This window comes from Schistocerca serialis, chromosome 2 (genome assembly GCF_023864345.2).
Source record: "Schistocerca serialis cubense isolate TAMUIC-IGC-003099 chromosome 2, iqSchSeri2.2, whole genome shotgun sequence".
In the NCBI taxonomy this organism is placed as follows: domain Eukaryota; kingdom Metazoa; phylum Arthropoda; class Insecta; order Orthoptera; family Acrididae; genus Schistocerca; species Schistocerca serialis.
The window spans coordinates 802,868,381-802,888,647 of NC_064639.1; the positions used below are offsets into that span (position 1 = coordinate 802,868,381).

The 20,267-nt window shown below is 39.3% G+C and overlaps 1 protein-coding gene across 3 annotated transcripts in view; it reads right to left on the reverse strand.

Annotated features, from left to right (window-relative positions):
- Window positions 1–20,267, reverse strand: part of LOC126458048 (Golgi-specific brefeldin A-resistance guanine nucleotide exchange factor 1) — a 317,427-nt gene that overhangs the window by 176,221 nt on the left and 120,939 nt on the right. For all 3 annotated transcript variants that reach the window (XM_050094843.1, XM_050094842.1, XM_050094841.1), the window contains exons 15-19: window positions 19,443–19,566; window positions 19,132–19,340; window positions 18,728–18,964; window positions 3,888–4,164; window positions 3,520–3,637 (exon numbers count right to left, since the gene is read on the reverse strand). In XM_050094843.1, coding sequence (XP_049950800.1) covers window positions 3,520–3,637; window positions 3,888–4,164; window positions 18,728–18,964; window positions 19,132–19,340; window positions 19,443–19,566 — 965 coding nt within the window. The remainder of the gene's footprint in view (window positions 1–3,519; window positions 3,638–3,887; window positions 4,165–18,727; window positions 18,965–19,131; window positions 19,341–19,442; window positions 19,567–20,267) is intronic.

Consider the following 20,267-nt stretch of genomic DNA (forward strand, 5'->3'; position numbering starts at 1 on the left):
TCTGAAAATCAACCATGCCTATACTGTCAATACCGTGGTTTGATCGTGTCCCTATTGTTACTTATTGCCAGGAAGGGCTCTCAACAAGGGAAGTGTCCTGGCATCTCTGCGTGAACCAAAGTGATGTTGTTCAGACATGGAGGAGATACAGAGAGGCAACAACTGTCTATGACATGCCTCACTTAGGCTCCCCAAGGGCTATTACTGCAGTGGATCACTGCTACCTATGGATTATGGCTCTGAGGAACCCTGACAGCAATGCCAACATGTTTAATAATGCTTTTCGTGCAGCCACAGGACGTCTTGGTATGACTCAAAACATGCACAATAGGCCGCATGATGCGCAACTTCATTCCCGATATCCATGGTGAGGTCCAACTTCGCAACCATGACACCATGCTGCGCAGTACAGATGGGCCCAACAACATGCCAAATGGACTGCTCAGGACTGGCATCACATTCTCTTCACCAATGAGTGTCACATATGTCTTCAACCAGACAATCATTGAAGTCGTATTTGAAGGCAACCTGGTCAGACTAAAAATCATACACACTGTCCAGTGAGTGCAGCAAGGTGGACGTACCCTGCTGTTTTGGGGTGTCATTATGTGGGGCCGATGTACACCAGTGGTGGTCATGGAAGGCGCCATAATGGCTGTACAATACGTGAATACCAACCTCCGACCGATAGTGCAACCATATCGACAGCATATTGATGAGCCATTTGTCTTCATGGATGACAATTCACGCCATCATCACGCATGTCTTATAAATGAGTTCCTTCCAGGTAACTACATCACCCGACTAGAGTGGCCAGCATATTTTCCAGACATGAACCCTATCGAATCATGCCTGGGGTGGATTGAAAAGGACTGTTTATGAATGACGTAACCCCCCAACCACTCTGAGGAATCTACACCAATCACTGTTGAGAAGTGGGTCAATCTGGACCAACAGTACCTTGATGAACTTGTGGATAGTATGCTACGACGAATACAGGCATGCATCAATGAAACAGGGTGTGCTGCTGGGTATTAGAGGTACCAGAGTGTACAGCAATCTGGACCACCACTTCTAAAGGTCTTGCTGTATGGTGGCACAACGTGCAATGTGTGGTTTTCATGAGCAATAAAATGGACGGAAATGATGTTTATGTTTATCTCTATTCCAATTTTCTGTAAAGCTTCTGGAACTCTCAGAACAGAGGTGATGCAAAACGTTTTTTGGTGTGTGTATATTTCCTGAAACTTTTTAAATACAGTTACTCCTATTCAAAATCTAAACTTTACTAATGTAATATTTTACTCGTTTATCTGACAGAGAAAAAAGAACTCACTGTTGATGATGACACATCACAGAAATGTGTAAGGGTAGAAAAAAAAAATTATGTTAGCTCAAGGACGAATCTTCATAGAACATATTAGATTGGTGCACAAGTTCATAGCATTTTCCCATAACTTTAATAAACATAAACACAAACACATAACAGAGAAATTAGTCATCAATAACATATTATCGTTTACTATCTACAACACTCTGCCAATGCTGGGGTAACTTTTTGATTCCAAGACTGTAGAAATCACGTGGATTTGAGGCAAAGAACTTGTTGAGCCATATTTGGAACGCACTTTCATCCAGAAAGGAAGTTCTTTGTAGATTGTTTAACAGACAACAGAAATAACTGAAAATCTGGGGTGCAACATGAGGTGAACACAGTGCGTGCAGAATGACTTCCCAACCCAATTCCTGTATAATATTTTTGTCAGTCTAGCAGAATTAAGGTGGGCATTATGGTGGAGTAGCATCACTTCACACAGTCTTCCTAATCATTGTTCTTGGACTGCATCTGCAAGATGTCTCATCTGTTGTTTTGAGTGCTGATTGGATAGTTAGAATAGCCCATAATTGACAAAATGACAGTATATAAACTCAAATGGCAACAGTGAACTACAAATAGCAAAGGACAATCTATACATAAAATGTAAATGTCAGCAGTGATGGTTACACCTCAGGAAAGCATTTTGTAGTATACCACACCATCGCTATTCCGCCAGAAGCATAACATTATCTTTTGTTGATATGGCTATGCGTTTGAAAAGGGAGTTGCTTCTTTCTTTGGGCTCAGCCACTCCTTTCTTTTCCTTATGCTACCATTAAGACCCATTTCTTGCCACCAGTAATGATACAGGACAGGAACGGTCATTGTTGTTCATGAGCCAATTGATGATGAGCAAGCAGAGATGCACATATGGCAACTGCTGATTTTTGTGATTTTTTTTGTTTAGAGCATGTGGTACCCATACCACCCAATTTTAACCTTCCTCACTGCATGCAAATGTTGCACAATGGTAGAATGATCACAGTTCATCACATCTGCCAGTTTTCGAGTACAATGACATGAATCACTGTGAATTAGCATGCCTGAACAATTTTCATCAATTCCCAAATGTCTCCCAACAGGCATGCTTTGGTATCTTGTATGATGATGATGCTAATACAACAATTGAGAAGGGAGCAACTAGCATTGGCAAAAGAATTTGTACACTATCTTTTTTACTAATATGCTCAAAGATATAATAGCAACCACAGATTGACACCCAAGAGTGCGCATTTTTGCGATATTTGACAGATTGTGGGGGAAATAATGGAAAGAGTGTCTTCGCAAAGCCTAATATACCTTGGAGTTTCAAGCATTTAAATAAACAAGGCTGACTGTATCTCTACATTTATTGATTCACGAGTCCTTTTAAAAATAAGTCATCACAGCCACAAAGTACCTGACAACTGAAGACATGCCTAACTATAATTTCTGATGGAAAAGTTTGGTTTTCATTCTTGAAGATACCTACATTATTGTTTGTAGACTTTTGTGTATTTAACATTTGTTTAAGGTAGCAGTAAATTAGTGTAATAAGATGTTTCATAGAAAACTGTGAAAAGGATGGAAAGTTGTGAACTTACGTTCCTTTTTTAAGCAGTTGCTGCACACTGGTGGCATTAGCTGATGGTTGGAGAGAGAATATCACTGTTACAGGTAGTCTGCGAAAACCTGTTATAGATGTTGCCCATTGATGAATCGTGTGTACAGATGGTGTTAACCCCTCAGCGCCAGCTAACGCCTGAAGATGGTGCACTGAAGCACCGAAACTGGTAGCCATATAATAAATGACATCTTAAGGATGGCTGGAAGTGTCCAATTTCATTACGCAAGTGAATGGCCGAAGTCCCTCAGACCTCCAATCCCAAGGATGGAAATACAAAAATTTGAGAGACTGTACCTGTCACTGTGCTAGCAGCAGGACAATAGTTGTCCTTTGTTTGCAACTTCATTAACAACAAGATAAAAACCAATAATTTTTAACACAACACTGTAAGAAAGGAATTTCTTCTTCCAATCTATACCTGCTTTTTATATATATATATATATATATATATATATATATATATATATAAAAAGGAAGAAGAAGAAGATAAGCTGTTCTGTAGAGTCAGAAGTATCATAAGCCCAAAAATAAATACCTGTTCCAAGAGCAATATACAAATAGAGCGAGCTCAGGAGTCCTGTTTCTGTCTTCTGAGATGGTGTCTCCTCTCTCATCAGGGAAATTTTCCCACTTGGATCAATAAAGTCTTCTGCCTAAAAGAAAAACATTAATCATCATCATGAGTTTTATCAAACACCTGACATGGAGTGCATTTATTTCTATACGAATTTTTGGGTTTTATCTGTTGATTTGACAGAATTATAAATAATTCATTATATATGTGACAGGACCTCTAACTAAGAATAAGACCTAAGCATCAATGTCATTATTAGAAATTTTCTATGAAACAGTGAAAAAATGAAATGAAGTAGAACAAGGGAAAAATGTTCTGGGACTGCTCACCTCCACAAGGGCTTTAGGCAAAAGCTTGCATCTGTACAACTGCAGAATGCAATCAAGGACATTTTTCCAACCTTCGCGAAGTATATCACCATGTCTGTGTGCTAAGTTAAAGACTGTTTTTGCTGCCAGTTGAGCTTTTGGATTTGCTCCAAATGAAACTGTCAGGTTATCTGGTGTTTCTGCATTGTTTAATAACATTGTGAACTTGCATAACGAAATTATCAAGCTATCAAAGTCATTACTCATCCCGTAATGTGCAGAAATCATTGCACACTTCCTGAAAAAGAGAAAGAGTATTGGTAAAATTAGGTGATTTATTACATTGTGTTTGTTAGCTTGATAGTAATATGAAACATGCATTCCACATCCTGCAAGAAAAAAGAAGACCTGTATGTACTATTAAAACATGATGAAAATTGACTGTGCAGCCCAACAGTGAAGTAAGAATCAAACCAACAGAAACAAGACAAGGTATATTGTGAATCTTCATCTTCTGAATGTGTCTCTGCAAGTATTAACGTGATACATGAAATGTGGATATAATATCAGATGATGTCACACAGAAGTTATGGTATACCTAAAGCAATATAAACATAATGAGAAACAACTCTTAAAATCATGTGACACAGTTGCTTCTTGCTTATTTCTAATATGAAACAGCAGCGCAGCCAACTGAACATAAATCTCCAGTGTTCACTGAGTATTTTGCTCAAGTGCCAATTCTATATCTACCTATGTATCTCATTAGTTTTCCAGTACAAAAATAGCATTGCTTTACTAAACAGTGTTCTTTCTTTGCAAACACAAGCACTACGTTTATTAATTATTTGAGTTAAGCAGGCATGAGTAAGCAATTTCGAAAATGTTTGACCCTAATCCTACAGTTATGAAAAATTTATAACATTTTCTCTACCTTCACAGAGCTACAGGACAAGATTACTTTTTTTCCTTTCAAAGCGGAAATAAATATTATCCAACTACAGTCAAACCTCCATATAACGATTACCAATCCAACGATAAACTCAGGTACAGTGATAATTTTACACGGCCCCAGCTGATTACCTATATGTATTATGTTAATTATCCCCATTACAACACTGAAATAAATTTAGCAACATCCTGTTATAACAAAGACAAAATTTTGAGGAATTGATTATTTCCTACTTCTAAGCAGCTCACTATAGCAGTATGTATTTTTTATTTAGCTACAAGATTTCTGGCACTTTTTTTTTCAGAATCTTCGCTAAATACTACAGTAATGTATTTATTCTAGCAGTAAAGAGGATAGCGAACAGCCGTGGGCGAGCTACGCTGAACGACAAATGTCAAAGAGCTCCTTTGTTTGAATGAGAGTTTAGTTTGTCCATTGTTGAGCTTCAGTAGCAAACAGAAGTGTTTTGTTGGGCTCACGCACAGCATATCACTGTGATTGTTGTGATTTGTGAACGTTTTTAGTTGATGTTAATGCTTTGGATTTCGCTAAGATTTGGACAATGGCTGCAACTCAGAAACAAATAAGGTTGGAGACAAAAATGGAGGTTTTCAAAGACATTGATAACAGAATGAAACAAGTAGATGTGTTAAGGAAGTACGTACTTGCACAATCAATGTTGGCTACATTCCTAAAAAAACGAAAAGAAATTGAAGAAAGTTTTGTAGGTGCCAAATTTGACACTTCAAGAAAAAGAATGAAGACGGCTGCTACTGATGATGTGGACAGTCCTACACTGTGGTGGTTTAATGAGATGTGTGTACAGAATGTACTTGTTGATGTCAAAAAGCCTTAGATTTCCCAAGTTGCTTGGCAAATCTAATTTTAAGACAATAGATGGTTGCAAAGATTTAAGGACAGGTATGGGATCATTTTTAAAATGATTTCAGGAGAAGAAAAATCTGCACCCTTAGGTCATGCAGAATCTCTAAGGAAATACTCTATGTGTAAACTGTCAGAAAAATACAGTTCTGAAAACCTGTACAAAACAGACGAGACAGAATTGTTTTATCAACTGAAGCCAGAGAAGATGATGGCCTTTGTAGGAGAAAAGTGCAAAGGAGGGACACAGTCTAAAGTACGCCTAACTGTTCTTCTCTGTAGCAACATGTCAGGGACACACAAATCGACACCACTGGTGACTGGACGATCCGTAAACCCATGGTGCTTCAAAAATGTAAGAAGCTTACTTGGTAGGAGGGTAAATACATCTTATTTTACATTCCTTTAATTTCAGCTTCAGCTGTTAGGTTTTGCTACAGTCGTATTGTAAATGTGATTTATTTTATTGCACTCAATTACAAGGCAAACCAGAAAGCATGGATGATGTCTACTCCTTTTAGTGAGTGAATGCTTTCGCCTGATAAAGAGATGTTAATGAAGAATAAGAAAATTGCATTGCTGGTGGATAATTGCAGTGTGCATAACAACTTTCCAGCATTCAAGAACATTGAACTATGCTACTTCCCCCTGAACTGTACTTCGATTCTTCAGCCACAAGATATGGGGATAATTAAGAACTTTAAGACAAAATATCATTCACGTTTAGTTCAACACATGATCGCAAACACTGAAAGAAAGGTGAGCAATCCCTACAATTTCATTGTGAAGCAGGCTTGTGACATGATTGCTTGTTCCTGGAACAGCGTACAGCCGAATGAGATTGTGAACTGCTGGAAAAATGCAAGAATTTCTGAAAGTGAAGACTTTGGTGAGAAATGTTGTGGTGGATGAAATAACACAGGATGATATTCAAAGTGATCTGGAGATTTATTCAGCAGCTACTGGTAAAACCATAGATGCTTCAGTAGTTGAATACCTGTCAGTGGATGATGAGGTGTTGGTGTTTGAAGCATATACCGATGAATTTATCATCGAGGATTAAAGGGTAATTCACTTGTTGAAGATTCTGACGATGACAGTGATGTGATAAGTGCAAATCCCCTTCCTCTGAAGGAGCTAATAGGTCAGTTGGAAACCATTCCGGAAGTAGCATCTGCAATTCCCAGTGTTTCGAGCTTAGCAGTTGATAGCATTAGAGGAGATAAAGACAATATTCACAAGAGAATATTTAAGAAATAATAAAGGAAAGTAAGTGAATTTTTCTGTACACAAAAGTAAGATATTCTACAGGTGCAGTATTAGTAAATGAAGTGAACAAAGTGAGTTTCATTATTTGTCTTTTAATGTTATTTTTAATCATAAAAGTACTACAGATATAAATACAAAAAAAAAAAAAAACTTGCATACTCCACTCGCTTTCATTTTATTACATCACATGGGATCATATTCTGGGGTAACTCATCAAACTGATCAAAAGTTTTTAGGGTTCACAAGTGTGTGATAAGAATCATTTGTGGTATAAATTCAAGATGATTATGTATAAACCTGTTCAAGGAACTTTTTATTTTAACCACTGCTTCTCAGTATATTTATTCCTGAATGAAATTTGGAAATGGGAAATTTGTGGTAAGGTCTTACGGGACCAAGCTGCTGAGGTCATCAGTCCCTAAGCTTACATACTACTTAATCTAACTTCAGCTAACATAAGCTAATGACAACTCACACACCCATGACCGAGGGAGGACTCAAACCTCTGACAGGGGGAGCTGCGCAGACCATGACAAGGTGCCTCAGACCGCTTGACTACCCCGCATGGTGAATGAAATTTGTTGTAAGGAATATATCTCTATTTCCAACCAATAGCTCAATACACAGTATCATTACTAGGAATAAGAACAATCTACATAAAGACCTAAAATCACTTACCTTGGTCCATAAAGGGGCTCAATATACAGGAATACACATTTTCAATAAACTGCCAGCAACCATTAAAAACTTAGTTTGAGATAGAGCACGGCTTAAACAGAGTTTGAAAGAATTTTTGATAGGCAACTCCTCCTACTCTATAAATGAAGATCTTAACAGAGACTGTTAAGCCAGCTTAAGTAAAAATGTCTGTTAGATTTCAGTTATGACAGCACTTGGTCACAACAGTCAATGTTAGGTAATTTGTGTATGATAAATTTATTAATAGTGCATAACAATGTTTCATTTTGACAGCGAGTTAATTCTGTAAATATTAGCTGTTCCAATTTACTGCATTGTACTCACCTATTTTGACAATCTCCTGACAAATGATCAGGGTAGTAAGTATTATATTCAAATGCTTTATGTTCTTACGTTATACACTCCTGGAAATTGAAATAAGAACACCGTGAATTCATTGTCCCAGGAAGGGGAAACTTTATTGACACATTCCTGGGGTCAGATACAGCACATGATCACACTGACAGAACCACAGGCACATAGACACAGGCAACAGAGCATGCACAATGTCGGCACTAGTACAGTGTATATCCACCTTTCGCAGCAATGCAGGCTGCTATTCTCCCATGGAGACGATCGTAGAGATGCTGGATGTAGTCCTGTGGAACAGCTTGCCATGCCATTTCCACCTGGCGCCTCAGTTGGACCAGCGTTCGTGCTGGACGTGCAGACCGCGTGAGACGACGCTTCATCCAGTCCCAAACATGCTCAATGGGGGACAGATCCGGAGATCTTGCTGGCCAGGGTAGTTGACTTACACCTTCTAGAGCACGTTGGGTGGCACGGGATACATGCGGACGTGCATTGTCCTGTTGGAACAGCAAGTTCCCTTGCCGGTCTAGGAATGGTAGGACGATGGGTTCGATGACGGTTTGGATGTACCGTGCACTATTCAGTGTCCCCTCGACGATCACCAGTGGTGTACGGCCAGTGTAGGAGATCGCTCCCCACACCATGATGCCGGGTGTTGGCCCTGTGTGCCTCGGTCGTATGCAGTCCTGATTGTGGCGCTCACCTGCACGGCGCTAAACACGCATACGACCATCATTGGCACCAAGGCAGAAGCGACTCTCATCGCTGAAGACGACACGTCTCCATTCGTCCCTCCATTCACGCCTGTCGCGACACCACTGGAGGCGGGCTGCACGATGTTGGGGCGTGAGCGGAAGACGGCCTAACGTTGTGCGGGACCGTAGCCCAGCTTCATGGAGACGGTTGCGAATGGTCCTCGCCGATACCCCAGGAGCAACAGTGTCCCTAATTTGCTGGGAAGTGGCGGTGCGGTCCCCTACGGCACTGCGTAGGATCCTACGGTCTTGGCGTGCATCCGTGCGTCGCTGCGGTCCGGTCCCAGGTCGACGGGCACGTGCACCTTCCGCCGACCACTGGCGACAACATTGATGTACTGTGGAGACCTCACGCCCCACGTGTTGAGCAATTCGGCGGTACGTCCACCCGGCCTCCCGCATGCCCACTATACGCCCTCGCTCAAAGTCCGTCAACTGCACATACGGTTCACGTCCACGCTGTCGCGGCATGCTACCAGTGTTAAAGACTGCGATGGAGCTCCGTATGCCACGGCAAACTGGCTGACACTGACGGCGGCGGTGCACAAATGCTGCGCAGCTAGCGCCATTCGACGGCCAACACCGCGGTTCCTGGTGTGTCCACTGTGCCGTGCGTGTGATCATTGCTTGTACAGCCCTCTCGCAGTGTCCGGAGCAAGTATGGTGGGTCTGACACACCGGTGTCAATGTGTTCTTTTTTCCATTTCCAGGAGTGTACTTTCTCACATATTCCACACCACGAGAATCATCACTTTTTTGGGTCTATGGAACAAAAACTGAATCTAATCTAATCGTAATGTACTTCTCAGCCATGAAAACATGGCTCCCTGGTCAGAATAACAATAAAAAACCTCATAACAATAACACTGGTACAACAATTTAATTTTCATGGTCCCCTGAAATTTGTTATTTTGAGGTTTGACTGTATTTCAACATCAAGAAGAAGAGAAGGTCTTGGATTTGTTGCTGAAAAGTAGTAGTCAGCAAGAAGCAGAGAGCTGTGGATCCCACTGACAAGTGGGTTATTTTGAACAGTATTGTGACAATGCTATGTAGATACCATAGCTAAGCAGACAAATCTTAAGCTTATTTAGGACAAACTTAACAGCTTTTTAAACTCCTGGAAGGGGCTAAGGTCTCTGCCTACCTAACATCCTAGGAATCACACATTCAGACACAGACTGTTTTTAAACACTGCAGACAATTTGATCACTCCACATGAAATTAAAGCAAACATGATTATCAATCATTAACAGAGTTAGGACAAAATGTTTGTCTTTCCAGTTTCTAGTTACCTACCCATATATGAACTAATGATTCATTTCTATTAGGCAGCATTTGTTAGAAAGCACATAAAAATTAACAAAAGCCATTGGGGTCAAAAAGTAAGAGTGCTAGAAGTAGAGGACTGATGTTTGACTACTACTTTTACAAAGAATACATCATTACACATGTCACTAAGCATAAAAGTCTATTTTGGATATTAGAAGGCTGGGTATTAAAAAGTCAGTAAAGAGATGAATTTCTAACAATCATAGAATGTATATCCATTCCACTGTTGGAACACATGGATCTAAAATGAGCAGATATATTGGGAACTATTTTAGCCTCTTGTATTCCATATACATATTCAAACTTACTGCAGACAAAATTTTCATGTAGACTATGCCTCCTTGTCTGGGGTTTGTAGTATTGGTAAGTATAAGTTGATTAAAGTGAGCAAGAAGGATGTCATAGGTTTGGAATCAGGAAGGCAATGCCTGAAGAAATTTTCAGCAGCAAACAAACCACGTACATGGGTGATGTAGGTATAGAGGGAGATGGCATCCATGCCAGCCTTTTCGTGGGCCACTTTAAGGGGGCTCTCCTGGGATCCATAAGCCTTCAGCTCCTGGTTTGGTTTAGATACATTGATGTCATCTTTGCCATATGGACTTGCAGAGAGGCTGACTCATTAAAATTTCTGGAATCTCTAAATACCTTTTCCCAATTAAATTGCACATGGTCCTATTCCGAATACCATGTCACTTTCCTTCATGCTGATCCCATCCTCACTGAAGCACAGCTACAACTCTGTCCATATTAAACCTACTAACAAACAGCAATATTTACGAAACTTCCTGGCAGATTAAAACTGTGCACCCGACCGAGACTCAAACTCGGGACCTTTGCCTTTCGCGGGCAAGTGCTCTACCATCTGAGCTACCGAAGCACGACTCACGTCCGGTACTCACAGCTTTACTTCTGCCAGTATCTCGTTTCACAGGAGAGCTTCTGTAAAGTTTGGAAGGTAATGGTAGAGCACTTGCCCACGAAAGGCAAAGGTCCCAAGTTTGAGTCTCGGTCGGGCACACAGTTTTAATCTGCCAGGAAGTTTCATATCAGCGCACACTCCGCTGGAGAGTGAAAATTTCATTCTGGAGCAATATTTATGTTTTGACAGTTGCCATCCTTTCCATGTCAAACGTTCCCTCCCATACAGCCTTGGCAACCGAGGCAAACATATTTGTTCAGATGCAAACTTTTTTCAACAATACACTGCCATTCTCAACTCAGCCTTCACCAGCCTAGTTCAAAAGCAGATTCCCCAAGCCATCATATCCAATCCTGGTACAGCTGATCCCTCCAAAGAAACAATTTTGGAGCACACCACTTGCTTCTCAGTATTATCCTGGTCTTGCATGTATTAATCAGCTACTTCAACAAGGCTATGATTTCCTAAAATCAAGTTGTGAAATGAGATTTATTCTGTCTGAGACGCAGGCATTCCAGGCCGAGATGCTGGAGTTGGCAGTCGTGTATGCATGAGGTGTGTGTGTGTGTGTGTTTTTACAGGCAAAGGTTGTGGCCAAAAGCTACATTTGAGTGTCTTTTAATCGTGCCTTTCTGCAACTTGATGTGTCTTCTTTACGGTAAGTACCAATCTAACTTTTCCTACATTGTTATTTCATAAACTCATTGAGTATTTTTTTATCTGAGAGGTTTTAGTAACAGTAATGTGAACAGCCACATTGTGTAGCTCAGTACTCTTGTTTGTTTTAGATGGCCAGTAACCATTGACCCTATCTCTATTAGCTGCTAGACTCCGCTGCGAAGCTCCAGGAGACTATCAAGTTACATAATTAGCTTTTTCTGTTTGTTTTATTCTTAAGTTAGCAGGATCAATAGGGTGTGTTCATACTGCGTGCAGACACAGGAGGAGAAGGCCACAGTTCGTGAGCATGCCAGCCATTTGCAGGCCACTGCCTCTGGGTGTAGTAGTGGTGGACCATCTGGTGCATTGCATAGATCACCTCAGGTGTCACTTGTTTCACCCATAGGCTCTACTGCAAAGGAATCTTGCAGTGTACCCATCATGTGGGATCTACACTCACTGCAGGCCGAGCTGTGGGCTGTATGGCATTTACGTCGCTGAAGGCAGAAAATCAATGTGGAAGCTGGCCATGTGGCCTTGCTAATTAACCATGTGAGTAAACAGGTGGCCACTCCTTCAGCAGGGTCTGAGCAGGCATAAAGACGGAGGGATTTATTAGTTATCACAGAGCCCCTTAGGGAAACAGTGCCCAGGGATGGAAAGAAAGCCTGTGTGGGCTCGGCATGTCTGCCGGGTGATCTCATCCAAAATATGAAGAAGGCCCTGCCTGCGGCTACTGACCATGCAGTGTGCAGTCGTCCAAGTTGTGGCTCACATCGACACCAATGATGTCTGTCACTTGGGCTCAGACCATACTCAGTTCACATGGGCAGCTGGCAGAAGTGAACACCACTAGCATCGCACACAGAGTATAACCAGAGCTCAAAATTTGCAGCATCGTTCCTAGAACTGATCAGTGTCCATTGGTTTCAAGCCAAGTGGAGGGTCTCAGTAAAAGGGTCCATTGATTCTGTGATGGTCTTGGCTGCAGACTTATAGACCTGCATTATGTGGTGAAGAATTTTAGGACCCCCCTTGATAGATCAGGGGTACACTACACAAGTAGCTACTCAGATAGAGAGTAGTTGTGGAGTGCACATGCTGTCCTTTAGTCTAGACAGTAGTTTGAGGGCCTCTGATGAACAGTCACCAGTTGATACACAGAGAGAAATCAGATCAGAACCAAAGTACACACACTTCAAATGTCAAAATTTTAAGAGTAAATTGTCAAAATATCTGTAACCAAATTCCTGAATTTCTGCCCTTCAGGAAAGTTGTTACACTCAAATTATTCTTGGAACCAAGAGCTGGCTGAAACCCAAAGTACAAAGCCCCGAAGTATTCAGCAAGGTATGGAATATATATAGAAAAGACAGATTAGACATCACAGTAGAGCGACTGTTCATTGCTGTCAACAGAAATATTGTGTCTACTAAGGTCGAAATTGAGTCTGAAGTTATCTGGACACGTGTAGCAGGCCTAAGTGAACTCCAGTTAATTATCGGATTTTTTACTGAGCACCTGACTTCGCTGTAACAGTTTTAGAATCATTCAATGGAAATCTACACCCAGTAGTTCTGAAAGGCAATTTTACTTGGAGGCGACTTTAATCTACTGAGTATAGACTGGTAGGGCTATGGATTCATTGCAGGTGGTACAGATAGTCAGTCTTTTAAAGTATTTTTAACATTTTCCCAAAAACTTGCCCTGATGAAATAGCTCAACTGGCCGCATGCAACAGAAATATTTTAGACCTTGTGGCTACCAACAGGCCTGACCTTATCGACAGTGTCAGTATAGAGACAGGGTTTAGAGATCATGTCATCATAGTTAAGTTATAAATTCATCAAGAAGGCTAGAAGAGTATTTATGCTAGAAAAAGCCGACAAGCAGTTGTCAGCAGCCCACTTAGACAGCAAATGAACACCTTTTAGCTCCAATATGATGGCCATAGAGGAGCTATGGGCAAAGTTAAAAAATGTTAATCGCACTCTGGAGATGTATGTGCCACATAAGTGGATTAAGGACGAACAGGCCCTCAATGGTTTAATAATCAAATATGGAAAATGCTGAGAAAACAAACTGTTGCACTCTTGGTTCAAAAAAGAATGCACAATCTCCATAAGATGATCAATGTAAGTAGCTTTCAACAACTTACACCACCAACCGATCTTGCCAAGAACCCAAGAAAATTCTGATTATATGTAAAGTCACTACGTAGGTTGAAGGTCTCTATGTACTCACTCATCGACCAGTCTTCCCTAAGCAACCAACCAGTCTAGTGTTGCAACAGAATACATCAAAAGGAAAGATGAAGTTTTAAATTTTGCATTTAAGAAATGGTGGATCATACAAACATACTGTCATTTGACCATCACACAGATTCCCATATGGAGGACACAAACACACATCCCTCACATAAAGAAGCAACATAGAGTTGAAACGAATAAGTTGCCAGATCCAAATGGAATTCCAATTTCATTTTAGAGAGAGTACTCTGCAACACTGACCCCATTTATCATATATCTCTCACTCAGAACAAAGACCCCCAAGCAACTGGAAAAAAAGCATATGTGACCCCCTACATATGAGCAAGGTAAAACAATGGATCAGAATATTTACAGACCAATATCCTTATCATTTAATTACAGACCAATATCCGTATCATCATTTAATTACAGACAAATATCCTTAATGTCAGTTAATTACAGACAAATATCCTTAATTTCAGTTTGCTGTAGAATTCTTGGAAACATTCTGAGTTTGAATATAATAAATTCCCTTGAGACGTAAAAGGTTCTTCCAGTGAATTAACCAAGATTTAGAAAGCACTGCTTGTGTGAAACTCAGCTTGCCGTTTCTCACATGGTCTTTCCTGAAAAACGAGGATGGAGGACGTCAGGCAGATTACATATTCCTAGATTTCTTGAAAGCGTTTAACTCAGTGCCCAACTGCAGACTGTTGCCAAAGGTCCAAGCATAAGGATATTTGAATAGTTCGAAAACTAGTTACGTAACAGAACCCATTGTGTTGTCCTCATTGATGAAAGTTCAGCAAAGACAAGAGTATCTTCAGGTGTACCCCTAGGGAGGTACCACAGGACTGCTCTTATTCTCTATATGATATCAATGATTTGGCAGGCAGGGTCAACTGCAATTTACGACTGTTTGCTGATGATGATGTGGTGATGGAAAGCTGTCATCCTTGAGTGATTTTAGTGAGATACAAGACAAGTTAGACAAAATTTCTAGTTGGTGTAACGAGTTGCAGTTTGTTCTAAATGTAGAAAAACGTAGGTTAATGTTGATGAGTACAAAAAAGCAATCCTGTAATGTTCGAATACAGTATTAGTAATGTGCTGCTTGACACAGTCACATCAATTAAACGTCTAGGCATAACTTTGCAAAGTGATATGAAACGGCATCATAATCAACACGTGAGCATTACAGAGATGTTTTGTGAACTCAAACGGGAATCCCTGGAGGGGAGATAATGTTCTTTTCACATAAAACTACAGAGAACATTTTGAGAACTTGCATTTGTGGCTGAGTACAGAATGATTCTGCTGCCACCAACATACATTTTGCATAAATTCTGCATGGAAAAGAAAGTAGAGCTTGTACAGAGGCATGTAGACAGTCATTTTTATCTCACTCCATTTAAGAGTGGAACAGGAAAGAAAATGACTAGCTGTGGTACATGGTACTCTCTGCAATATTCCGTTTAATGGCTTGCAGAGTATGTATGTAGATGCAGATGAACTGAGTGTACATATCAATAGTATGTAATTAAAAGATACCGGTTGTTACACACTGAACGGTATAACAAGTTGTTGACATTCTGTTTGTAACCATCTGTGTGTTCACAATCACTTCAACCAAGAATCAGTGTTCATTCCTAGAAATTTTGCATCTGTTACACAGTCTATGGAGGTGCCATCTACATTTAATTTAGCAATGTCATTTTCCATCTTCAAACTGAGATTCATGGCATTTGCTTTCTTTATGTTCAATGTCACTTTTTTGCTTATTGACTAATTGTAAACTTCCTTGAGGATTTCATTTGCTTTCTCAGTGACTATAATATCACAGTCATCAACGAAGAGAATTTTTTTCCCAGGTCTATATTAGGAACAGTACTGGTCTTAAAATAATACCCGAGGATTGTGACTTCTACTATAGCTGATTCTGTACTTCTAGCACATCACAAACCAAACTGTAATTCACTTGTCTGCATCATAATTCACAAAACAACTTCTGAGAAATGTTAGTAATTTCCTGACACCAATGTACAGGAAGAGTAAGTATTGACAAGTTTAATAATTTTCAGTGCATGTACTGTTTAATCTGAAAGGAACAAGAGGTCTCTCTCTCTCTCTCTCTCTCTCTCTCTCTCTCTCTCTCTCTCTCTCTCTTAGAGATACATTAAAAGATAAGAAAACGTATTACTTTATCCTTTTTTTATATCTTTTATGTGGAATAAATTCAATTTGTGACTAAGGGATGGAATAGAAGTTTCAGAGCCATAAGATGACTGTAAATCAAGGTCATTAGAGATTGAGGCCAAGATCAAAATGTATCAGTGATCAGGAAAGCAATCTGCCATGCCCTTTCAAAGAAATGCCTAGAGCAATTTCGGAAATTCGTGGAAAACCTAAATCTGGATGGCCATACATGGGCTTGAACTATAGTCCTTCCAAATGAGAGTCCGGTGTGGATTCTAAATCAAAGGAAAATTATCACAAGCAATTCTGAATCAAACGTAAAACTGTTTCTAATCTAGATGAACCTCCAATATGAACACACACATTTACCATACAAATATATCTAAATTTATGCCTTGCATGCAGCTACTTCTCTTTCTGAGTAACTCATCCAAATTAAGTTTTTGTTACTGTATGATCAGAGACCTAAATACCCTCCATAAAAATAAGCTGGTTGGTTGGTTGATTCGGCGGATGCGACCAAACAGCAAGGTCATTGGTCCCATAGGATTGGGCAACCACGCCCTTTCAAAGGAACCATCCAGGCATTTTAGGGAAAGCACGGAAAACCTATATCATGTAAATAAAATGCTGAATCCATCTTTCTTCACCTGTTGATGAAGTTAGCAATATCAATTCTTCTGTTCAGACAGAAGTTCACTCCTAACATGTCACTTTTTTTCTCTAACAGTAGTCTTATATGATCTGCCTCTACAAAAAGGCCAGGGACTTGAAATGCCGATTTAGCTTGTGTATACCCCTTTGTCTTCTGTATCTTTTCACTTTATTCACAGTCAAATTCCCAGCAGTGACTCATGCCACAATTTTTCTCTGTGGTGACCAGGCTTTACAGCAACTGGTATCAGTTAATACTTTGTCCTGAGATACATAACTAATACGTAAAAATTTTCATTCCCTTTCATTTTTCTTTGGAAATTAGTAACAAATGTATGCACTGATACCAAAATAAGTTTCTAAAGCTTGTTTTTGTTCATTTCTAATATGAGCAACATGAGGTGTAGCAAGACCTGTGAACTCTGAAATGAAACAGAGTGACAGCTACCATACTTGCCACGAGAGCACAGCTCTGACGCACAGACAATAAATGATTCAAGCAGCCAAGGGTCAAGACACATTAAATGTTAATGGCAGAATCTTTGAAATAACAACAATAAAAGAATTCTAAGAATGTGTACAGGGTGTTTGTTTAATATCTTGAAAAATATGCATTGTTTAAAAAATGTTCGAGATGAGAAGTTAATATTTTTGAAGGGTCTGGCCGCCCCTTAACCCACTCCACCTCCCACCCACCGGCGGATGACTATTTTTAAATGGGAACACCCCTCCCCTTTTTATTGCAGATTTGGATTCTGTACCAAAAAATACCTTGATCTCATCTGAAACTTTTTTTTTTTAACATGTAACTGGCACAAGAGTTACAGCAGTTGCACTGAAGAACACACCTGATTTCGGTGAGTCCCCTCAATTCTCACCATCTAAGTGACTTAATAACAGGCTATAGGGTGATCTTTGGTTCTCTCTAAATAATGGAAACAGTAAAGAATACGATGCTCTGAACCAGTCTGTAAGTAGTCTTCTATGTGAAATAGCATATATATGGGCAGGTGGGGGTGGGGGTGGGTGGCTTTCTCTTCTCTTGAATGACACTCACCAAACAGAGAAGACAGTGAGGAATGCATCCAACCAGTCTTTATATGAGTAGTGGCCACAGTTGCCCTTGACTTTACTGCATATGGAAGCAGTTTTCGACATAAGCAGCACAGATTGTTACATACCGATAAGTATACCATTATGAGAAGGGATGCATCTTTTCCTCTCCATATCAAAAGGGCAGTTTCAGCAATTAATGAATAGAGGCTTACTGAATTACAAAGTGTGATGAAAAGTTTCACATACATGATGTGACTAAAAAAAAAAAAAATTAGGATCCTGATCTGTTGTCTATGTGCTGTCTATAATATTAATGAAAGTAAACAACACATTACCAAAAGCTTACAACCAATTTAAGTGTTGCACATTTTACATCAAAATGTGATGGTGTGTTTCATATTGGGTGAAAAATAATCAACACTTCACAAAACTATTCAGATACATGCAAAGTTTGATCTAAAATTACCAAAAAGTGACCTTAAAATTGTATATAACTCTTTAGTCTTTACTTTTACTCTACTTCACTTTTGAACTGTAGAGTACACAATGGTAATGCAATTTGCTTAGTAAAATATCAAATGAATAACAAATATAATTTATTTTTACACAGTTCTATATTACAGATATGCTGAAAATATAACAACATTATTCGACAGCTATTTGATTGGACACCATCCTTTTATAATCAACCAGCTGTGGAACAATGTTACCTTTCAGATAATTTACAATAGCTGAGGACTCATAATCAACAAATGTGAACTTATTTCCTGACCTAAATATTTTTCAAATGCAGTTATATTCATATTTGTATCACTAATTTCATACATATGTACTATAATTAACTGCAGTATGTTCCATAGAGCTTCATATAACTTAATGCTCACCGAAATCCTGATACTGCTTTCTGATATATGGTTGTATCATTGCTTTTATCAAAGATGTAACTTAATGCTGCCACAGTTGGGCCCCAAATGAGAGAGAATAGATCATGATCAAACAATCCATTTGGAGAATGAATGAAAATACCATCCTTGCTGGCACCTCTTCGAAGTAAAACTTTCCATAGATAATTCTCTCTTACTAATCCTGTTTGCTCCGCTGGCATAACAATTTCTTCAGATCTTTAACAAAATCAGAAACACAAAGGTAATAATTGCCATAGTATTCATCAACAATTTAACTATTCATATTGTTTAAGCTTTCAACTGACCAACATGACCAACACTGATTAATAGAGAGTACAGAGAGAGAGAGAGAGAGAGAGAGAGAGAGAGAGAGAGAGGCTTACCTGATAGCTTTATATATGTCGTCCAACATTTCTTGATCAAAGTCTTCCCCACCATTCACTTTTTTCAGATTCCTTTTAAATTCTTCACATGTCATGGGGTTATTTTGACGCTTCACATTATAATTGTGCTGATCAACATTCAACATTATTACTGCATATGCCAACGTGAATGCAGCATCTGCATTTGCAAATGGTTCACCATTGCATTTCTGTAAATTATTATCCACCAATAATGAAGCTACTTGCTTTAGAGATGGCACTCTAACTATTTATGAATTTTAATATGGTAGCCATGACATTTTAACACTCACATGCCAATGTTCTGCAAAATGCTCCATAATTAATGATATAAGTGGGGATTCTCCTGGTAGCCTGAAAGTTTCCAAGTACATACGCAAAGCTTCATCAATTCGCATATCAGAGAAGTCGAAAGATCTGTGAATAATACAAAAAACATGGTAGCATCATAACAATCACAATAAAAGAATGTATTAATCTCAGAAACTTCCATGTTTGTAACTAAGAGCCCTTTCCTCCGAATTGTTTTTATCAGTTATTCTTGCACTTTTCTACAGCACTAGTCTTTGAACATTTTTGTTCACATCCCTTCAGATCCTTTTTGAAATGAAAGAAATGTATTTAAAAACAGGTTTCATTTGCAGAATATTAGAATTACATTAAAATTTTTAAGAATGTTTTTCTAACATTGAAGTATGAATTAAAGTTAAAGGAAATCCTAACAAAGCAGAAAGTCTCACTCAGAAACAAAAGCAGCAAAGAAATATGTTTTAGAGTTTTAGAAATGAAAGCTCAAATTACCATGGACACACAGTTTAAAACCTCTTCACTCCCCCACACTCCCCTCCGCCGCCAAGAAAGGAGGGAACTGACACTCACAAGATCCAAAGGATACAACACAACCATTGTGTAAGGCATCACAATGTTTGATGATTCAAGTAGAGGATCCTGGATTTTAGGGGGAAGGGTACAGGACTAATAACTACTGTTAATAAAGAAGGTGGAAGGTGTATTGCAAGGAAAAAGGGGGAAAAAAAGAAAAAGAATAGCAACAACAACAACGACAAAGAAACCAGCCTTCACTGGTTACGAGAACACTATATAATTCAGTAATGAAA